General features: G+C 43.7%; 1 protein-coding gene across 1 annotated transcript; it reads right to left on the bottom strand.

The window, feature by feature from the left end:
* Positions 1 to 5,230: 5,230 nt before the first annotated feature.
* On the bottom strand, positions 5,231 to 15,411 carry LOC133011929 (regulator of G-protein signaling 14-like). The gene is made up of 15 exons (XM_061079869.1): positions 15,321 to 15,411; positions 12,924 to 12,945; positions 12,615 to 12,766; positions 12,435 to 12,527; positions 11,724 to 11,867; positions 11,467 to 11,634; positions 11,305 to 11,380; positions 11,104 to 11,204; positions 10,727 to 10,939; positions 10,108 to 10,184; positions 9,698 to 9,824; positions 9,139 to 9,220; positions 7,808 to 7,860; positions 7,254 to 7,377; positions 5,231 to 6,254 (listed from the first exon to the last, which is right to left on the bottom strand). Exons 1-15 carry the CDS (start codon positions 15,363 to 15,365, stop codon positions 5,974 to 5,976), a joined length of 1,758 nt encoding a protein of 585 aa, XP_060935852.1. The 5' UTR covers positions 15,366 to 15,411; the 3' UTR covers positions 5,231 to 5,973.
* Between the last annotated feature and the right edge of the window lie 1,591 nt (positions 15,412 to 17,002).

Genomic DNA, 17,002 nt, shown 5'->3' with positions numbered 1-17,002 from the left:
TCCTGCAGAGCCATGACAGCGGTGCTCTGGAAGCGCAGGTCGGTCTTCTCTCACCAGGCGCTGGAAGGGCAGCTTGCGGATCAGCAGCTCCGTAGATTTCTGGTAGCGACGGAACTCTCTCAGAGCCTCGGTCCCGGGCCTGTAACGGTCCCGAGCCGGTCGCGGTGAGGCTCCTTCACGCCGCCGGGGGCCCGGGCGCTCTTACGGCAGCCCTGGTCTCCAGCTGCTTCCTGGGGGCTTTGCCTCCGGTGGATTTACGAGACAGTGATTAAACTCGTGAAACAGAGAAGTACCGTCATGTAATCCACTGATTTCAACAATGTAACTGTATTCTGAATACCATCTATTTAATTTGTAACTGTAACGGAATACAGTTACTCATAATTTGTATTCTAAATACGTAACGCCGTTACATGTATTCCGTTACTCCCCAACACTGTCCGTGGATCCTTGCAAGTCTTATTCTTTCCTGAAGTTTTGTTGAAATCTGTTAGTAGTCTTTTATGTGATCCTGCTGAAAACAAAAAGACGCTGGTGAAACCTTAACATCCTTGGGGGAGGGAAAAAAAAGAATGACATACTAAAAGGAGGCAGAAGATTTCAACCCCAAAAGAGAAGGAGGACAAAAACCACCTCCTGCAGCGCTGAAAGGTCACAGTGAATCCACAGCTGGCGTCAGGAGCCTCAGCGGCCGGGAACAAAACACCTCTGGGTCTGGGTCAGTCGCATAAGACTGATATTTGCTATAGTCCAGTGATGTGACTGGTGATTGTCTGATACCCGACCAGTTTGATCAGATCCAAACGTCGCCTTTTAACACAAATGGGTGGTTTACTGGTTTCTCATTCTGCCTGGTTTCTAACAAATGGGACTGTAATCACAGAAGAGACATCAAGGAATTTGGAAGATGTGGTTGAAACATGTTGCTCATCATGAAGCCATTATATAAATTAGGTTCAGTACAAAATAAACGGGAAGTCTGAATTGTATAATTCACGGTGCACTAACTAATCTTTCAGCTACAGAGCACGGACATCTGAGCTGTAATTGTCCAGAGCTCCATCCAGGTGTGGAGGCCACAGTGTTTTTCATGCAATTTTGATTGGCATATGATTTATAATGGCAAAGACACCTGAAGCAAACCACAGCCGCTGATGTTTTCTCATTTCTTACATTAAACTTTCACAATCTCATTAAAAAGAAAGAACCGACTGGATAGAAAATCTCACCTAATCTGCCCGATCAGGACTGTGTTGAAACTGTTTAATCTGATTTATCCTCTCTTTTTCTGCAGGATCTGTTTTGAGCGCCGTACATTTCCACCCGGTTTTGAATCCTCAGATTGGTACTTAACAACATCTCCTGCACACATCACAGAACTGTGATTAATGGCTTAATCAATTGGAGTAGACACTTGGACTCTTAAGCATAAATCAATGAATCTGTTTATCTTAATGACAATATAGTACACAGATTTTACTATTTACAATACACCCATTAAATCTTGTTGCATTCACTGAGTCGGTGGCCCTGATTGGATAGTATGAGCACAAATGCTCATGGGACTGGTCAGTGTCCAGGTCAGATACAGCTGTTCTAGTCGTTAATTGGTGTCTAGCTGCACCACAGGTCATGCATCGTACCTCCTCTATGTTAGCAGATTGGACATGGACCAAACTCAAAGCAAATAAATGTTTCTCAAAGATGGTTCCATGATCGTTACTGCACAGACTCCAAATGTGCAAGATGGCAGCGTTGGTATTGGGGATATTTTTGCTTTATTTGTGGAAGGAAGTGGAGACGTGCCATCCATCCTCATACACAATGTCTACGATGGAAACCTTTCTGGTGAAATGTACAGAATTGATCTAACTTGGACGGGAATGTATGTTTTTGTGTATTATATAGCCCAGTGAGTAACCATGATGAGGAAATGATTTCTTCCCAAGATGTGAGTTCCTCGAGATCCCTCCTGCCGAGCAAAGACGTATCAAAAAGCTGATCCATGGACCACCCGGCTCTCGGCTTCAGCCCGCTGCTCCACAGGAAGCGTTCAGCTCATAAAGAATGAATTGGGGCTGATCGACAGGAGCTCACTCGGCCCCTGCACCGGCTGACGTCAGTGGTAGCATCATATATGATGCTGCGAGGAACTCCATTAGAAAGTCCCAGTTGGATTGGATTATATGTGATATCCAACAAGCCCCTACCTGCTGGACCGCATTCAATGACACCACTGAATCCCCAGAGCGACTTACCAACTGGAGTCCTCGCTTCTTTCACACGAGGCCTATTACCACATTCATGATGGTTCAGTTGGCACACCCAGGGCTGGGTAAGGATGTTGTTCTCCCTGCACTTACTTTGAAATGTGCATTACAGCCCTTTGAGGAGCAGAGCAGGCTAATCTGAGTCCTGATGGCTGGGTAGGCTTTCATAGAGTTCTGAGTGCTCTCTCTCTCTCTCTGACCAGCGGCCACAAGGAAATTACCTCACAGAGAATGATTTCAACCTCACCCTGTTTTTCTCTCTCACTGTCTACCCGTCTTTGCGTACATGAGAGATCCCTCCTTGTCAGACCCCAACAATGACCAAAAGCTCAATTTGAAGGGATGGAGGCGACACAGGCAGGAGCTGAAGCTGCAGGGAATGCATCTTAGCTGCTTTGAGAATCACTTCTCCTCCAATTAGCACACATGAGCAAACCAACAAAGTGTCACGCCCAACAACACGCACCAATGCAACAAAAATACTTTGGACTTAAAAGCTACTCAACTCTTTCTGCAAGGAGGGTCCAAAATAATATTTTGCCTCCCAGTCTTTCAAAACCTTCCTCCTCCTCCTCCTCCTCCCCATCGCTCTGACTGACACACGACAAGAGGAGGATAAATCCGAGGTAGAATAGTTCAACAACAGAGTATTTATTCTACAAGATTGTGAATATAATGCTGATGCGAACATCTGCATCATATCAGCAGAAATTCTGCTGCTGTGATTTAAATCCATCAGCAGAGACCATTAGCTCAGGTTTAATGTTGGGTCAGTATTAATTAACTCCCCAAATGAGGAGCTGAATGTAATAAGAGCTTCTTGAGCTTAATCTCAGTGTGTGTGTGTGTGTGTGTGTGTGTGTGTGTGTGTGTGTGTGTGTGTGTGTGTGTGTGTGTGTGTGTGTTTCATGAGAAAAGGAAAGATTTGAGGGAGCAGTACAGCCAAGTTACACCTACATCTTCACTCCTGTTGTCTTCTTGCACCTCGCCACCAAAACGTCTGCCCATCTATCACACAACTACCTGCTGGAGATCATCAATGTCCATTCATTCTATCATCTAGCAGTAATGACAGTGACAGGCAATGTCCCATAAGCCCCAGGTTGAGTGATGAAGACCTTGAAGATGGTTTCCAATCTGTCGGGTCCACTAATCACCGTGTAGCTCCGGTCCAGGAGGTCAATCTGAAGTCTCGGTCTGACATTGTGGCCTCAGCACATCTGTAGTGAACACCGCATGAGCTCACATGTGCCGAATGTGTGTAATCGTAAAGGTTGTATACGTGCACATGCATGCACACAGAGGTGATCAGTGCACGGAGGTGTGCATGTGGCCAGGAGCTGCACATTAAGACGGCTCACAGGGGCAAGGACATAATGTCCTGTAATTGATGATGATGGGCCGTCTGTTCGGCCATGTTCAGGTGTGACACATTTACACACACACACACACATAATGTAACTCCCCCCCAGCTGGATAGATTTAGTCTGGAGACGTCCGACACAGCTGCTCCCAGCCTGAATCGCAGCTCAGGCATGTGTTTCTCATCTGATAACTGAGTCAGTGCTAATGAATGCACTATCATTTTCAGTTTCAACAGACTGAGCACAAACCCCACGTCCTTCACCAGAATCTGTCAATGCACAGTAAACGTGAGAGCATTGATCTGATGGATGGCTTTTGTTTTACAGCACTTGTGTATTCTCCCTGCAGGACTCTCAAAGGCACAGTGAGAATCTTTCACTGCTCTCCCATTAGAACACTTTTCTTTTAAAAACGTATCAAAAAAACCTCTTACGAGCTCAAAATAAAAGAAGAAAGAGCCGGAGCTCAATCTTCATGAAAATGTGAGCTCAATGAGATTATCTCAAGAAAGCATGAGACAGACAAGAGGGGAGGATGAATGATGGGAGTGACAGAGGGAGAGAGGACAGGCAAACTCATCTACTGACTGTACAAGCACAGCGATCCCCCCAGATGAATGATATTGATGAAATGCTTCAGGGGGTAATTCAGACACTCACCTCCGTTCGTCTTCCCTCTTTCCTTCTCTCAGTTCAGCAGACGTGCGGTGGAGTAGACGGCACTCCTCATCTCACTGCTGCTATGGTGTCTGCGAGAGCACACCCCTCTCTGCCCATTCATAGGTCTGCCGACGCACCACTCATACACACACACACACACACACACGGGTGCACACAGACACACACACACGGGTGCACACAGACACACACAATACACACACCAGGTGTGCCAATCATAGCTGTGTATGACTGTCTCCATGAGCCCGGCAGTGGGAAGGACAAACAGGTATTGAACTCTGCACATTGGTGCGTCCACAAACAGCTTTGTTCATTGTTTCAGGTTAATAACTTCACTCACTATTACAAACTGATACAGACAAGGTGGGCGAGTCAGTTGCCTTTCGAGAAATATGGATGCTGCTGACATCCATGGGGAATAATCCATCTATGACTCAGCTAATTTGTTTTGTAACCCACACAATGGCTAAACACTTCCCCCATAATAGTCTTCTCAGGCTCCTCAACTGGAAAACACCTGCCAGCAACAAGTCTGCAGACACACAAGACGAGTCATTGGCCAAAAGCTGATCGCAAAGAGCCAATCAGAAGGCTGCAATGGTCTCCATCACTGTGCAGAAATGACATCATTACATGACAAGACTCCAGTGAAGGAGGCACATGGAAGCACGTAATTTATCGAAGAGGGTTACAACTGTACTGACTCGTCTGACACTGCATGACTCATGCAGCCAGTCCACTGGGTCATTGGGCTCCGGCTGCACTTTGTATATCAAATCAAATCACATGACATTTATCAAACCAGAACCTGACCTCAGTGTCAAAATGAAAGTCCTGTCTGAGGCTAAAAAAGATGAAAGTAGACGTTTTCCCTCCCCCATTCAGCAAACACAGACAAAAAGGATCAAGTTCCATCAAGATACAATTTAATTCTTCGCATACACCCTGTGATATTTATTGGACTCACTCTCTATAAGATCACTTTACTCATAAATAGATCTGGACCCTGATGTACAGTAGAATATAAAGTGGCAGGAAAACAGGTGTTGACCAGGGCTTCATGAAGTGCCATCACTGCAAACCAGTAGCGCAAACATACATTCCACAATCGCAAGTATAGGCACACAATATGAAAACAATAAAATTGAAATATTAAAAGCTGTAAAAGCATTACAACAATGTTCAATTAAGAAAATGCAATCATGCAATACACTTCAAAAAGGCCCATCTGGACATTCACCAGTTCCTGCACAGAAACATGTTTTAGCTTAGAGTTTGGAGAAAAGCTGGAAGAAACAAACTCACACTGTACAGCATTAAATATGAAAGAAACATTATTCAGAAACTTTGTTATCAGGGTGAAATCTTGAGCGCTAACTTCTTTTCTTACATTAAGGGGTGCATCAAACAATTCATAGCAAACATACCCCATCAGGGTGTGTAGTGTTTTTAGATGAATCTATAAATGTTTTCCATGATCTCTTCTTCCTCATGAGGCCGACATCAGAGCTGGTAGCCACTGCTGTCTCAGAGCTTATACACAAACAGTCATTAAAAAGTGCTTAACAAGTTTGGACTCAAATTTGTTTCTTTTCTTTGATGGGTGACACCACGCTACGCGACGTTCTTTGTCTGAGTCCATCCCAACACATGGGTGCTTTTCAAACGTCAGTTTCTCTGCAGTCTTTCGATTCAGATTCAGCAGATTCAGGGACTCCCTCCGCTGCTCCGGCTGGCTGCGGAGGCAGTGACGTCTTGTTCCCCGATTTCTCTCTGGGCTCTGCAGCGGGGGAGCTGGTTGCACCATGCTCCTTTGACTCCATGTTGGTCTCCTGGTCTGAGGGCAGCTGCAGAAACAGCGGCACCTGTAGCTGAGCTTTGGTCAGAAGACCCCGCTGGTCGTCCACCCTGCACTGAGCTCTCGTCAGCATGTCCAGAAACCCTGACGCAGACGGAATATCAAGATGAGCCCAACATTTATCTTAATCAGCCTGAGGTATTCCAATTTTATAGATGAGAACAGGTTGTAGTAAGCCTAAAACTTTCAATGTATTCTTGATCAATAAAGCAGAATTTCAGAAAAATAACGTTCCATGTAAGAACTAAAACTTCTGTTCTGACTAGATACTAGGGTTGGGTGATATGGATACAATCTTTATTGATTAAGATTAAGTTTCAATATTGTTTTATGTATATCATTTTTAATTTTTGATAAAAGAATCTGACAAATTGGTCTCACCATTTGGTCAATTAAGTATATCATAAAAATATATATATTTAAATGTAACAAATTACTATAAAACTTGATGGAAAGATATCTAATGGGTCAAGAGAGAAAACAAATCAACCCTTCGGTGTGGATCTAAATCCAGAGCTGGATTTAGGATTTGTTTTCCCTACTTTAACATTGCAACTTTTGGCACTTTTCTCCACATTTTTGAAGATTTCTCAGAGAATAATTCATGGATCTTGATGAGAAAAATATAAATCAAGCACATTTAAGGGACTGATATTGAGTGTGTGCAATTTTGTTAAGATCAAAATCAAAACTCTGATCTGGTGGATTTAAATGTGCTGTCATAAGGGAACTTGACAGAGGTAAATGTGCTCCAGTGATTCCATTCTGTTGAAATCCTGCTGTAATCTGATGAAAAACATGTGATGGAAGATCTGCAGCTTTTAAATGCTCTTTGTGGTGAGACTGCTTTGTAAATAAGAAAAAACATTTCTTTTGTGTTGTAGGAACACATTTTATCCAAGGTCAAGAAGAGATTTCCTAGCTCAAACTGAAAACCAGATTTTCTCAGCACATTGATTGATTGAAACCTATATATTCAGTATAGTTATGGCCGCCTCATCGAGGGGCTGTATTTTGTTTGATCATCTTTCAATACGTGCTGCCATATTGCCCAACCCTGCTTGCTACTGCTGAGCATCCTACCATCCATCTCGCGGTTCTTACTGGGCTTGGGCTGAGTCCTGGCTCGGTCTGTCGATGATCTGGCCTGCACGCCACCTCCGCTCAGCGCTGCTGCCTGCAGGACCAGAACAGATTCCAGTCTTGTCTACATATAGAACAACATTTCACAGGTTTTAAATCCAAGAGTTATAAGAATTCTTCAAATCACACAATATTTGAACTTCTTACTGGAGAGAATTGGTGACAACTAAGCCTTAAGCTTTATAAAAAAAAAAACTTAAAAAAAAACTAGTGCACTGTATATATCGTCAACAATCGGATTTAAAGGTTCAGTGTGCAGAATTTAGTGACATCTAGTGGTGAAGTTGCATGTTGCAGCTGAATACCCCTCACCTCACCCTCCCCTCCCAAACATGTGCTAGCTTTCAGTTGTTATAAAAACTCAAAAGGTGTCGTTTAAATGATGAGGGTTATTGTCCCTTCTTCAGACAGCCTTGGTATTTAGATAACCTTTATTATCTTTATTTAGATAATAGTAATATTAATAATAACCAAAAGCATCTCGGCAGCCTCACCTGTGCAGCTACAGCTGAACCACTGCCTCTGGAAATGTTGCTCGGCTCTTTTCCTGTTCAAACCACACAAATACACTAAATGAGTTTAGTGTATCCTGGTACAGAAACTCCTCAGTGGTCATGTGATGATGGAACAGAACTTAAACACAGACATTAGCCAATTCAAATATTCTTGACTAGAATGTAACTGGTGCGATTGAGCCCCTCTCCTTCCTCAGTGCTGCGGATGTGAGGCGAGGAGCACTGATCCGAAGTGAAGTCGGTCCTGGTCTCTCAGCGGTCGGGGGAGATCAGGTGAGTGAACGCGAAGTGACACGGCTCTCAACAAACAAAATGGTCTCTGACATTTCAACCCACAGAGAAGAATGAAAGGGCAAAAGAAAGCAACACACAAATACACAAAGAAATCAGAGCAGGAAGAGAGGAACGTGCAGACAGTGACGCAGAGGAAAGAAGAAAAAAAACAACCAGGGCAGTGAAGTGGACATGACAGGAATTTCTCTTCTTCCCCGCTAAACATGCAGAAACACTTCAGTCACTCTCATCACATACAGTTTATCCATTAAACGAGTAGAGGGCACAGGCAGGGTCCAGGCAGTATTCAGAAGAGGTCACATATAGCGTAATCCCTCAGGTCACCCACAGACAAACAAAAAGCTACCATGGATTGAAAGATAGTATGTGCCTCATCATGTTGTCCTCATTTACTCATTGGCCAGAGTTTGTTTAATCCTCCGGCTGCCTCTGCTTTGGAGAGCAGTGTGATCGAATGAAGCAAACAGGACACAAAAAAATGTTTTGACCAGGTGGGGCATAACCTGAGGAAGAACCTGTTAAGTTTTGGTGCAGGTCTGTGTCTTAAAATCTATCAGTTTTTGTAATATTTGTAAACATTTTTGTTGATTTGTCAGAATGATTTATGATCTTAAAGAAAAACAAATATCAGACATATTTAGTGGACTGATTCATAAGTGTGTGCAACTTGGTGAAGATTCAAATAAAAACCCAATCATGGACAGGGGAGAAAGCTTTAAACTGTATCAGGATGAGCGGGCGGAACAAGGATTTTGTTTCTTTAATATTGCAAGATAGACTTTTTTCAACATCTTCATCAATTGACCAAGAATAATTCATGGATCTTGATGAAAAAAAAGTCAATCTGGCACATGTAGGAAACTAATATCTATGGGGGTGTGAAATTTGGTGCAACTTGATTGGATTTAAGGGTGCTCCTGAGCCTTGGCGGAGGCAAGTGCTCTTCTGATATTCTAGTTCTTTCTAGTTTATATCAAAGTAAAACAGTTTTGTTTTAGGTTGACAAGAACATTAACCTTTTGATTTGTCAAGTCGTAGCATCTTATTGGCCAATCGGAACACAGAGCTGCTCATGTTCACAGGCTCATCGCTTCCAACCTTAAAACAGAGAAGAAATAAAACATGAAAGAGTTCAGTCTGACTGACAAACAATGGGCTGCACAGTTTTGTGAAGATCAAGATCCACCTCATCACTAAAATTATGTCATCTCATTACTTAGTCCAAAAACTAAATGGTGTTACACATTTCCCTCTTAGTAATCACATTAAAATGACAGATTTGATAGAAATATTAACATGCCCACTGACATGTAATCCGTTGCCTGGCAACGGCTGCTAATGGGACAGACAGAACGCATTTTGAAAAGGATTATACTTTAACAAATCTGAGACACAGTAGTGAGTCATTGATGTGAATTATTGTGTGAAATTTCGTTGGTTGAAAATATCATAGAACTTGTATCATTACGTGTCTATTCATGAGCTTTTAAAAATGCTCCTTCCTGTATATTTGAGACGAGTGATTATCTAGTGAACAGGCTGCATATTATGTCTCATTCATTCAGAAACACTCACCATGGTGACTAGAGCCTCTTGTGGCTTGAGGTCGTGCTTCTGCATCACCACAGAGAGGGCGTCCTGCAGCGTCTTACTAGACTTCGCCATGATCCCCACTGTCTTACCAGTGAAGGCGATCTCCAGCCTGAAACACGTATTGACAAGTCAGATAAATCACACACCCAATGTTATATCAGCAGGAAATCCAGATATGATTTGACGCAGAAACTGCTCTAATTGGATATAGAGCAAATGATGACTCAAATCAAATTTAGGCCAGCAAGCCAAACGTCTCTAGGTCTGGTGTTAACACAGGGACTTCCCTCCAACATGGTGAGAAATGACGTGCTGTAGTGGGGGATGTGTGAAACCCTGCAAGGCTCAGACAGAAAAAAAAAGAAGCAAAGGAAGTGACACATTTGACTCACTTAAACATCACCCTGAGCTCAAGGGAGACCTGCTGATCCCTCAGCACGGAGCAGTCCTGGTCCAGCGATAAGGGTTTCTGCAGAGACAGAGCAACGGTGTCACAGACAGAAAGACATCACAGAAGTCAACTTCAACCTGGGACACTTGAGTTAGACAGATAGTCCAACGTGAAAAGAAGCTTTGAGGGATGGATGTTGGGACAGGAAGAGCATAGTGTATACTTTACAGTGTCATCCAGTTGATATTATTTCTTATGGGTTCAGTGTGTGGAATTTAGTGACATCTAGTGGTGCGGTTTCATGTTGCAGCTGAATACCTCTAACCTCACCCTCCCCAGTCCAAACATGAAAGAGAATCTATGGTAGTCTTCAGTTGTCCAAAAAACTCAAAGGTGTTTAGTTTGTCCAGTTTGGGCTACTGTAAAAAAAACCTGGTGGCCTCCGTAGAGAGGACCCGCTCCTGATCTAAATGGATCTAAATATAAAACCCCCAAATTAGGATAAAGAAAACTATTAAGATGAAAAACACTTGGATTATTTTACATACAATTTATGCCAATAGATCCCTTTCACCTCAATCTTACACTCTGGACCTTTGAAGCTGTGACTGGCTGCTCACCTTGTCCCTCTCGTGAAGGTAGATGATGACATCTTTCAGTGGGAAGCCTCTCTTTTCACACAGGCTGGCCAGCATGTCTCTGATGGGTTGGCCGTTCCGCGTGGGGGCCAGGGAGGCACTGCCGTCGGGCAGGTAGACACAGCAGTAGCCCCCTTGCACCTCTATCCGACTCCCACCTCCCTGCTCTGGGGAGCGGGGACTTGATTTGCCGTTCTGAAGAGAAAGAGAGAAGAGAGGAAATTACTTCTAAAACAAATATACCTAGAGCAAGCATTTCACATATGTACATTCATGTGTGCCTCGCTGTCTTTAACCAATTTCACCTAAACCAGCTTCAGCTACAGAACAAACCAAACACCCATTGCCAATGCACTGACCTCCATCTGCCTGCAGAGGGAACCTGGCTCCACGCTGCTGGGTGATACGGGCAACATACGGGCCTCCTTCCGGGAGCCTGCACCCTGTGTGCTGGATGCATCTATGGGAATTGATGGCAAGAAATAGAAGTCAGCATGGTATAAAGTCACAGGATGTGAGTTGAGGCCTAAGCACTGGTCGTCATTCGACAGGAACTGTACCTCCCCAGGATCCTCCGTTCTGTCGCGGTTTCTCTGAGACACCCCAGCTCCCTGGCAAACTGTTGAAGTCTGACTTCTGTTTGAGACACAAGTTCTTTCAGCAAAATTAAGAACAACAATTGTTTCCTCCCCTCCCTGGCCATTTCCTCCTCAGCCATGTACCTTTGCGTCACTGAACGAGGGGCTTCTTGTGGCCATGTTCTCGCAGGATCCCAGGCGGAGCGGCTCATTGGAGGCCTGAGGATGAAGTTTTTCTCCCAAGGTGCAGCTGTGGTACAGAGGAGAACGCACAAAGCGCCTGTAGCTGTCCATCTTCATCAGCTTGAATATCTGAGGCAGAGCAGGGACAGTGGTACAAGAGGTCAGCCCAGGCACCAGCACTGTGTAACTGTGCTATAAGAACGGAGTCTAAAACAGACCTGTGCTTGGGCCTTGTTGAACATGTCGGGGGTGGGCTGCTCCAGGTCCTTCTCCTCCGTCCTGGCGGTGTCATCGATGTTCACCGAGTAGGGAGCGCTGGTAGACAGGTAGGTGTTGTAGATGGAGCGAGCCGCTGTTTTCAGCTGGAAATGCAACAGTGCTCTCAGATCAAATCATCCTCTTGATACCTAAACTTAGTTTGTTTGAGTGACACAGTGAACCAGTTTCCCTTTCGATTTCATCTGACTGACTGTTTTCATTTGGTTGGTGTCTTCCGTTTTGAAAATTTTTTTACATCCTGCACCAATAACAATGAAATCCACTCTTTCCATTCATCCACTGGAAGTCATGCAATCAATAACTAACTCAAATTTGATTTGTTTCTCAGAGAAATGAGAAACCGCAGTACAAGAGTTGATGTAAGCTTTTATGCTGCTTTTATTTGAGAGCTTGCTGCTGAGGTTTTTGTCTCTAACAGCTTCATATCACCGAAGTCAACAGGAAATGTATCTGGTGTAGAAAATGCTGCGTAATCATTGTTAACATCATTGAATCACACATTATGGCTGCAGATCACCACATGGATTAATTTAGAGGAACAGGGCAGCTCAGTTTACAGTCACTGTAAATATTCAACTTATTGTCTACAATAAAAAACACAGGACTATTTATCAAACAACGCAAATGGTTGCAAAAAAAGCGTCATCTACCTTTTCCAAGGAGGTGGGTGGGGTCTTCCTGAACTTTTCACAAGCTTGCCAGAATAAAATGTTCTCTGCACTCACCTCAGACCTCAAGAAGGCCTGTGGAGAAACACACACTGCATGAACACACACCTCTAGTGAGGGGTCATTGGAAAGCTTGTACGCGTGTCGGGGGGGGAACCTCACCGTGAAGTTACGGACACCGGACGGGTCTTCCAGCAGCTTCTCAAACGAAACGGCCCAGCTCAGCACGCCGTTGGCGGGGCCGGCCTCTCCGCCCGGAGTCCCCGGGAGACTGGAGCTGCTGCCTCCACAGCTCCGTGCAGACATGTTCAGCTCTACAACACATCCAGACACAAACACACCCAGCTATCAGCACGGGGAAGCATGACCAAGAATGAGACTGAATCAGATATTTTCATCTGTCGTGCATGGACATGTTCAGATTGTAGAAATACAGGATTGCCAGTGTGCACGTCGGCAGTTCACGCTTACCTCCGTCTGACACCGCCTGGCTCTGTGAAGAGAGAGATAAAACAACACTTAAAACAAATTAAAACTTGAGAAAACATCTGATAAGACTGAATACAGGTCATCACGGACGAGTGGTCGCTGGTGTAACGGGACAAATTCCTGTACTTCCTGAGAAACTTTCCTCTCAGTTCAACAGTCACTTGATTATTGACTGAAAATAATAAAAACAGTAAATGTAAATCCATAATAATATAACCAATCCGTCACATGTATTAAAAGCACAGAGCCTGACATTAAGGAAGTGAAAAGTTAACACCAGCTGCATGTTTTTTTGTAGAGTTGTTTAGTGCAATCAGGCCGGGCTGTTCTCACAGGAAGTGGTTGTGACACTGAAGAAAATAAGTCATTCAGCTTTCAGAGCACATAACATTCTCTTCACAAGTGAGTGTGAGAAGAACCAAAGTACAGATCTGTCCCCCAACAGGGACGGATATCACATCAGCAGGTTAACTGAATCTGTTTAAAATGTGCTTATACTTGTATTTTCTAACTCAATAGGGCCGTGACTAGCATGAACACTGACCCTGTTCTGATTAGTAGACCACATGGGGACCGAAGCCTGGTCCTAATGAAGCAAAGCATCATTTCTGAGCTCCTGGGTAAGATTTGTGGTAAGAAGTGCATTGTGGTGAGGTTAAGGTTAGGTATGGATTCAGAATAGCTGTGGTTGGGAGGTATTGGTTTTGCTGTCCCCAATGAATGGAAGTCAATGCAAAGCCCTCATGAAGAAAGCTGCACAAACCTGTGTGTGCATGTGTGTAAATGTGTTACTTCTGCTGAGAACACACCAGGGGTGAAAGTTTATAAAAATAATATAGGAAGTAACAATGTCACACTCTCAACGCCCTTTGTCCAATCAAGTGGTTCAGTCCTTCAATCTTGCCTCACAAGTCGTTTAAATCTTTAATTAAACTCTTACTGACTTCTGTTTGTTCTCCTTTCCATTTTCGTTTCGTTTTCATTTTTATTCTCCACTGATCTGAGCTCGACATAGCACCGCTGTCCTTAATGGACGTGCAGCTTTCTTGATTTGAATTTGCCCGAAATGTGAGTCAAGGTGCAAACAAAAATGTTGCTTTAGCCAGAATCGATTGCCGAGTCATACAGACAGATACGTGTTGGGTTGTTAAAAACGTGTTTCTCTCTCAGCATCGACTCATGTCACACACAAAAAATGGTAAAAGCCAAAGGCCTAAATCTAGCTCTGGTTTTTAAAGTAACGCAGAATTTCTGGGACTCAAAATTGAAAGTTTTGTTGTCTAAACTCATTGTTGGACTAAGGCCCAAGTATGAGTAAGTACATAACAGGAATGACGCAACAAAACGTTTATTTATAATTTTGCATGAAAATCGTCCCGAAAGGTCCTAAAGTCATGGACCTTACATTCTGGGGATGCTGTGGTTCAGGGGGTAGAGAGGGTCACCCGTTAACCGGAAGTTGGTTTGAGTCCGGTCTCCCCCATTCTGCTTGCCAAAGTATCCTTGGGCAAAACACTGAAACCCAAATTGTCCCCGATGGCTGCCCCGACTGGGTGTGAGAAAGTGTTGCACGTAGATGCACTGTATAAATGTGTGTGTGAATGGCCAACTCTCTACAGTATAAGCACTTTGAGTGATCATCAAGACTAGAAAAGTGCTGTATAATATCTAATTTCAGACCATTGACCAATTAACAGCAGAGAACAATATGTAAGGAGTAGGATTCCCTGCAGAAGATAAGCAAACATGTTCTGTGATCATTGCAACATCCATGTTTTCTCCACCTTTTATGAGAAATACATCTGTCTCACCTTTTGACTTTGAGTTAAACCCTTTCAATAAAACTAATGGTTTCACTTTGAGTGGCCCGGAGCCAGCACGGCCTCCCCATGACAGCTTGACATAGTGGGATGGCTCATTTACTGCGACTGACTCAGTAGCCACCAACTGCAGCCATTCCGCTTCATTGGTTCTGGCACCGCTGACTGGTGGATACCGGATTTTACAAGCCAGTACAAGAATACACCACCGTCAAACAGTCTGCACTCAGACCTGGATCTCAGCGTGATTGTGTCAGAAAGGCAGATTGAGAAAGTAACCCAAGACTTTTCTAAGACCTTTCTGTTCATTACAAGTATACACACCCGACACCAGCTCGTTCCCCTTTGACGTGACACACTCACACTTCTATAGTTCCACTATGTCGAGGCTGATAAATCAAAAAAATCTCGTTCCCCTTTGACGTGACACACTCACACTTCTATAGTTCCACTATGTCGAGGCTGATAAAACATCATGTATCATAAAATGGATGAATCTGATCCGGCAGGAGCAGCTGCAGAACCAAACCCATCCAAACAAAGACTGGTTCCAGCTCACCATGTGGCCGACAGGAATCCTCGGAGCGTTGCAGTTCTTCGCCATGACGGCCCAGACACCAGACTACGAGCTCCTGTGCGACGTGCACACTCTCAGGGGACACAGCAGAGTGCTCCACCCAAACATGATGCACAATCTTCATACACACACTCAAAAACATATCACTTTGTGTTACTTCCTGCCTATAAGGGAAGTCTTGCCATAGCAACGAGCCGCAAAAGAGGAAGTATGGTTACTCTGATCAAACTGTTCTCAGCCTACGTCTTGAGAAATACTCTGATGTGGGAACACGGTCAAGGCAGATGTCCTCATTCTGCTTTTGATGCACTGCAAGAGTCACTCGATGCAGCTTTATACCATGGCACACTGTCAGCAGGAGATTTACAATTACTCTTCTGCGTCCGGGACGTTCTTCAACGTGCACGCGTTGAGGAAATCTCTGAGATTTAAGCAGAAAACATCTAAAATCATGTGATGCAGGAGTTTCATGAAAGTTACAATAAAGTCAAATTTATGTTTGTTTAAACGTTGCTAAACTTCTGAAAGACGTACGAGTCATTTCAACTTTTCAGCTTTCAAGAAATTATCAGATTTTTTTGATTTTTTACACATATATGACAGGAACTAAACCTCGACACACTTTAGGCCTACGTACCGACCGACAACACCAAACCATCTCATACAACAACAATTTACAACCACATGTACGGTACCAAAACTAACAGATAAAAACTCTTAAAAATATAATAGAATTAAATAAAATATAGATATAAATTTGATCTTTCATTTTACATTGTTAAGTATCAAGGATACTAGTATAAAGGATTTTGAAGAGGCAGGGAAAATGCCATTATTTGAGTATTATTCTTTAGCCAAAGCAATTCAATGAGTGTAGATTAAATGAAACAATAACATTTCCAAAATCAAGGTAAACAACTTTAAAGAAGTGTTCACATGAAACTAGCATACACACATATCTCACCAAACACTGCTCAGTTGGCATTCCTTCTCATTAGCTCGTGTGATATCATTGTCATACCTCATCAAGCACAATGATGCCATCGGCTGTGCTGCACCATTTGTCATATTTCCTGTTTTGCATTTGGGCCGCTGTCTTTGCCAGGCGGCAGATCCTGCGATAAAGTCTTCTGACAGTGACCATCCTCAGGGGAGCGAGCACACTGCTGCGAGTGGAGAGCAGGGAGCTGGACAAGTGTGACAGCTGAAAGCTCTCACTCAGGTTCAGGGCTAATGAACATCTCTTACCTGGGCGTCCTCAGTGAGGCCCGGCTCCATCCAACGAGCCAGGTGAAGCAGGACATCTTGATTAAAGGTGCACTGTTGCTGTCACGGCTCAGATGTTGTCAGTTAACTGTCAAGGGTTCATCAGCTTCCCCTGCCTGGATATAAACATGCAAAGTGGCCGCACACAAGCAAAGCAGCTGTTTTCACATGCAAATACTTAATGGGTGGTCCGGTTCTCCTGGGTATCATTGTGTTATAGTGTTAAGTTAATATGAAGAACTTGCAAGCGCATAACAAATCAACCTTACAAACGATGTAGGCGAAGAAATAAGCAGTGTCACAAGAAGAGGAAACGTCAAGCTGTTACTTCGATAAACATCCCCACAGCAGCACTTTTTTAGTTTTTGTGTGTGATGCTGTTACTTTTCACACCTGAG

The sequence above is a fragment of the Limanda limanda genome, chromosome 10, assembly GCF_963576545.1.
Source record: "Limanda limanda chromosome 10, fLimLim1.1, whole genome shotgun sequence".
In the NCBI taxonomy this organism is placed as follows: domain Eukaryota; kingdom Metazoa; phylum Chordata; class Actinopteri; order Pleuronectiformes; family Pleuronectidae; genus Limanda; species Limanda limanda.
This window is presented reverse-complemented; position numbering and strand designations above follow the sequence as displayed.

Coding starts and splice junctions, on each gene's coding strand:
- LOC133011929 (XM_061079869.1), bottom strand. CDS start 15,365: ATGGCGAAGAACTGCAACGCTCCGAGGATTCCTGTCGGCCACATG. Junction 9,825..10,107: donor GAGCTCAGGGTGATGTTTAA/GTGAGTCAAATG, acceptor TACGTGTTTCAG/GCTGGAGATCGCCTTCACTG. Junction 7,378..7,807: donor GTTCAGCTGTAGCTGCACAG/GTGAGGCTGCCG, acceptor TTCTATATGTAG/ACAAGACTGGAATCTGTTCT.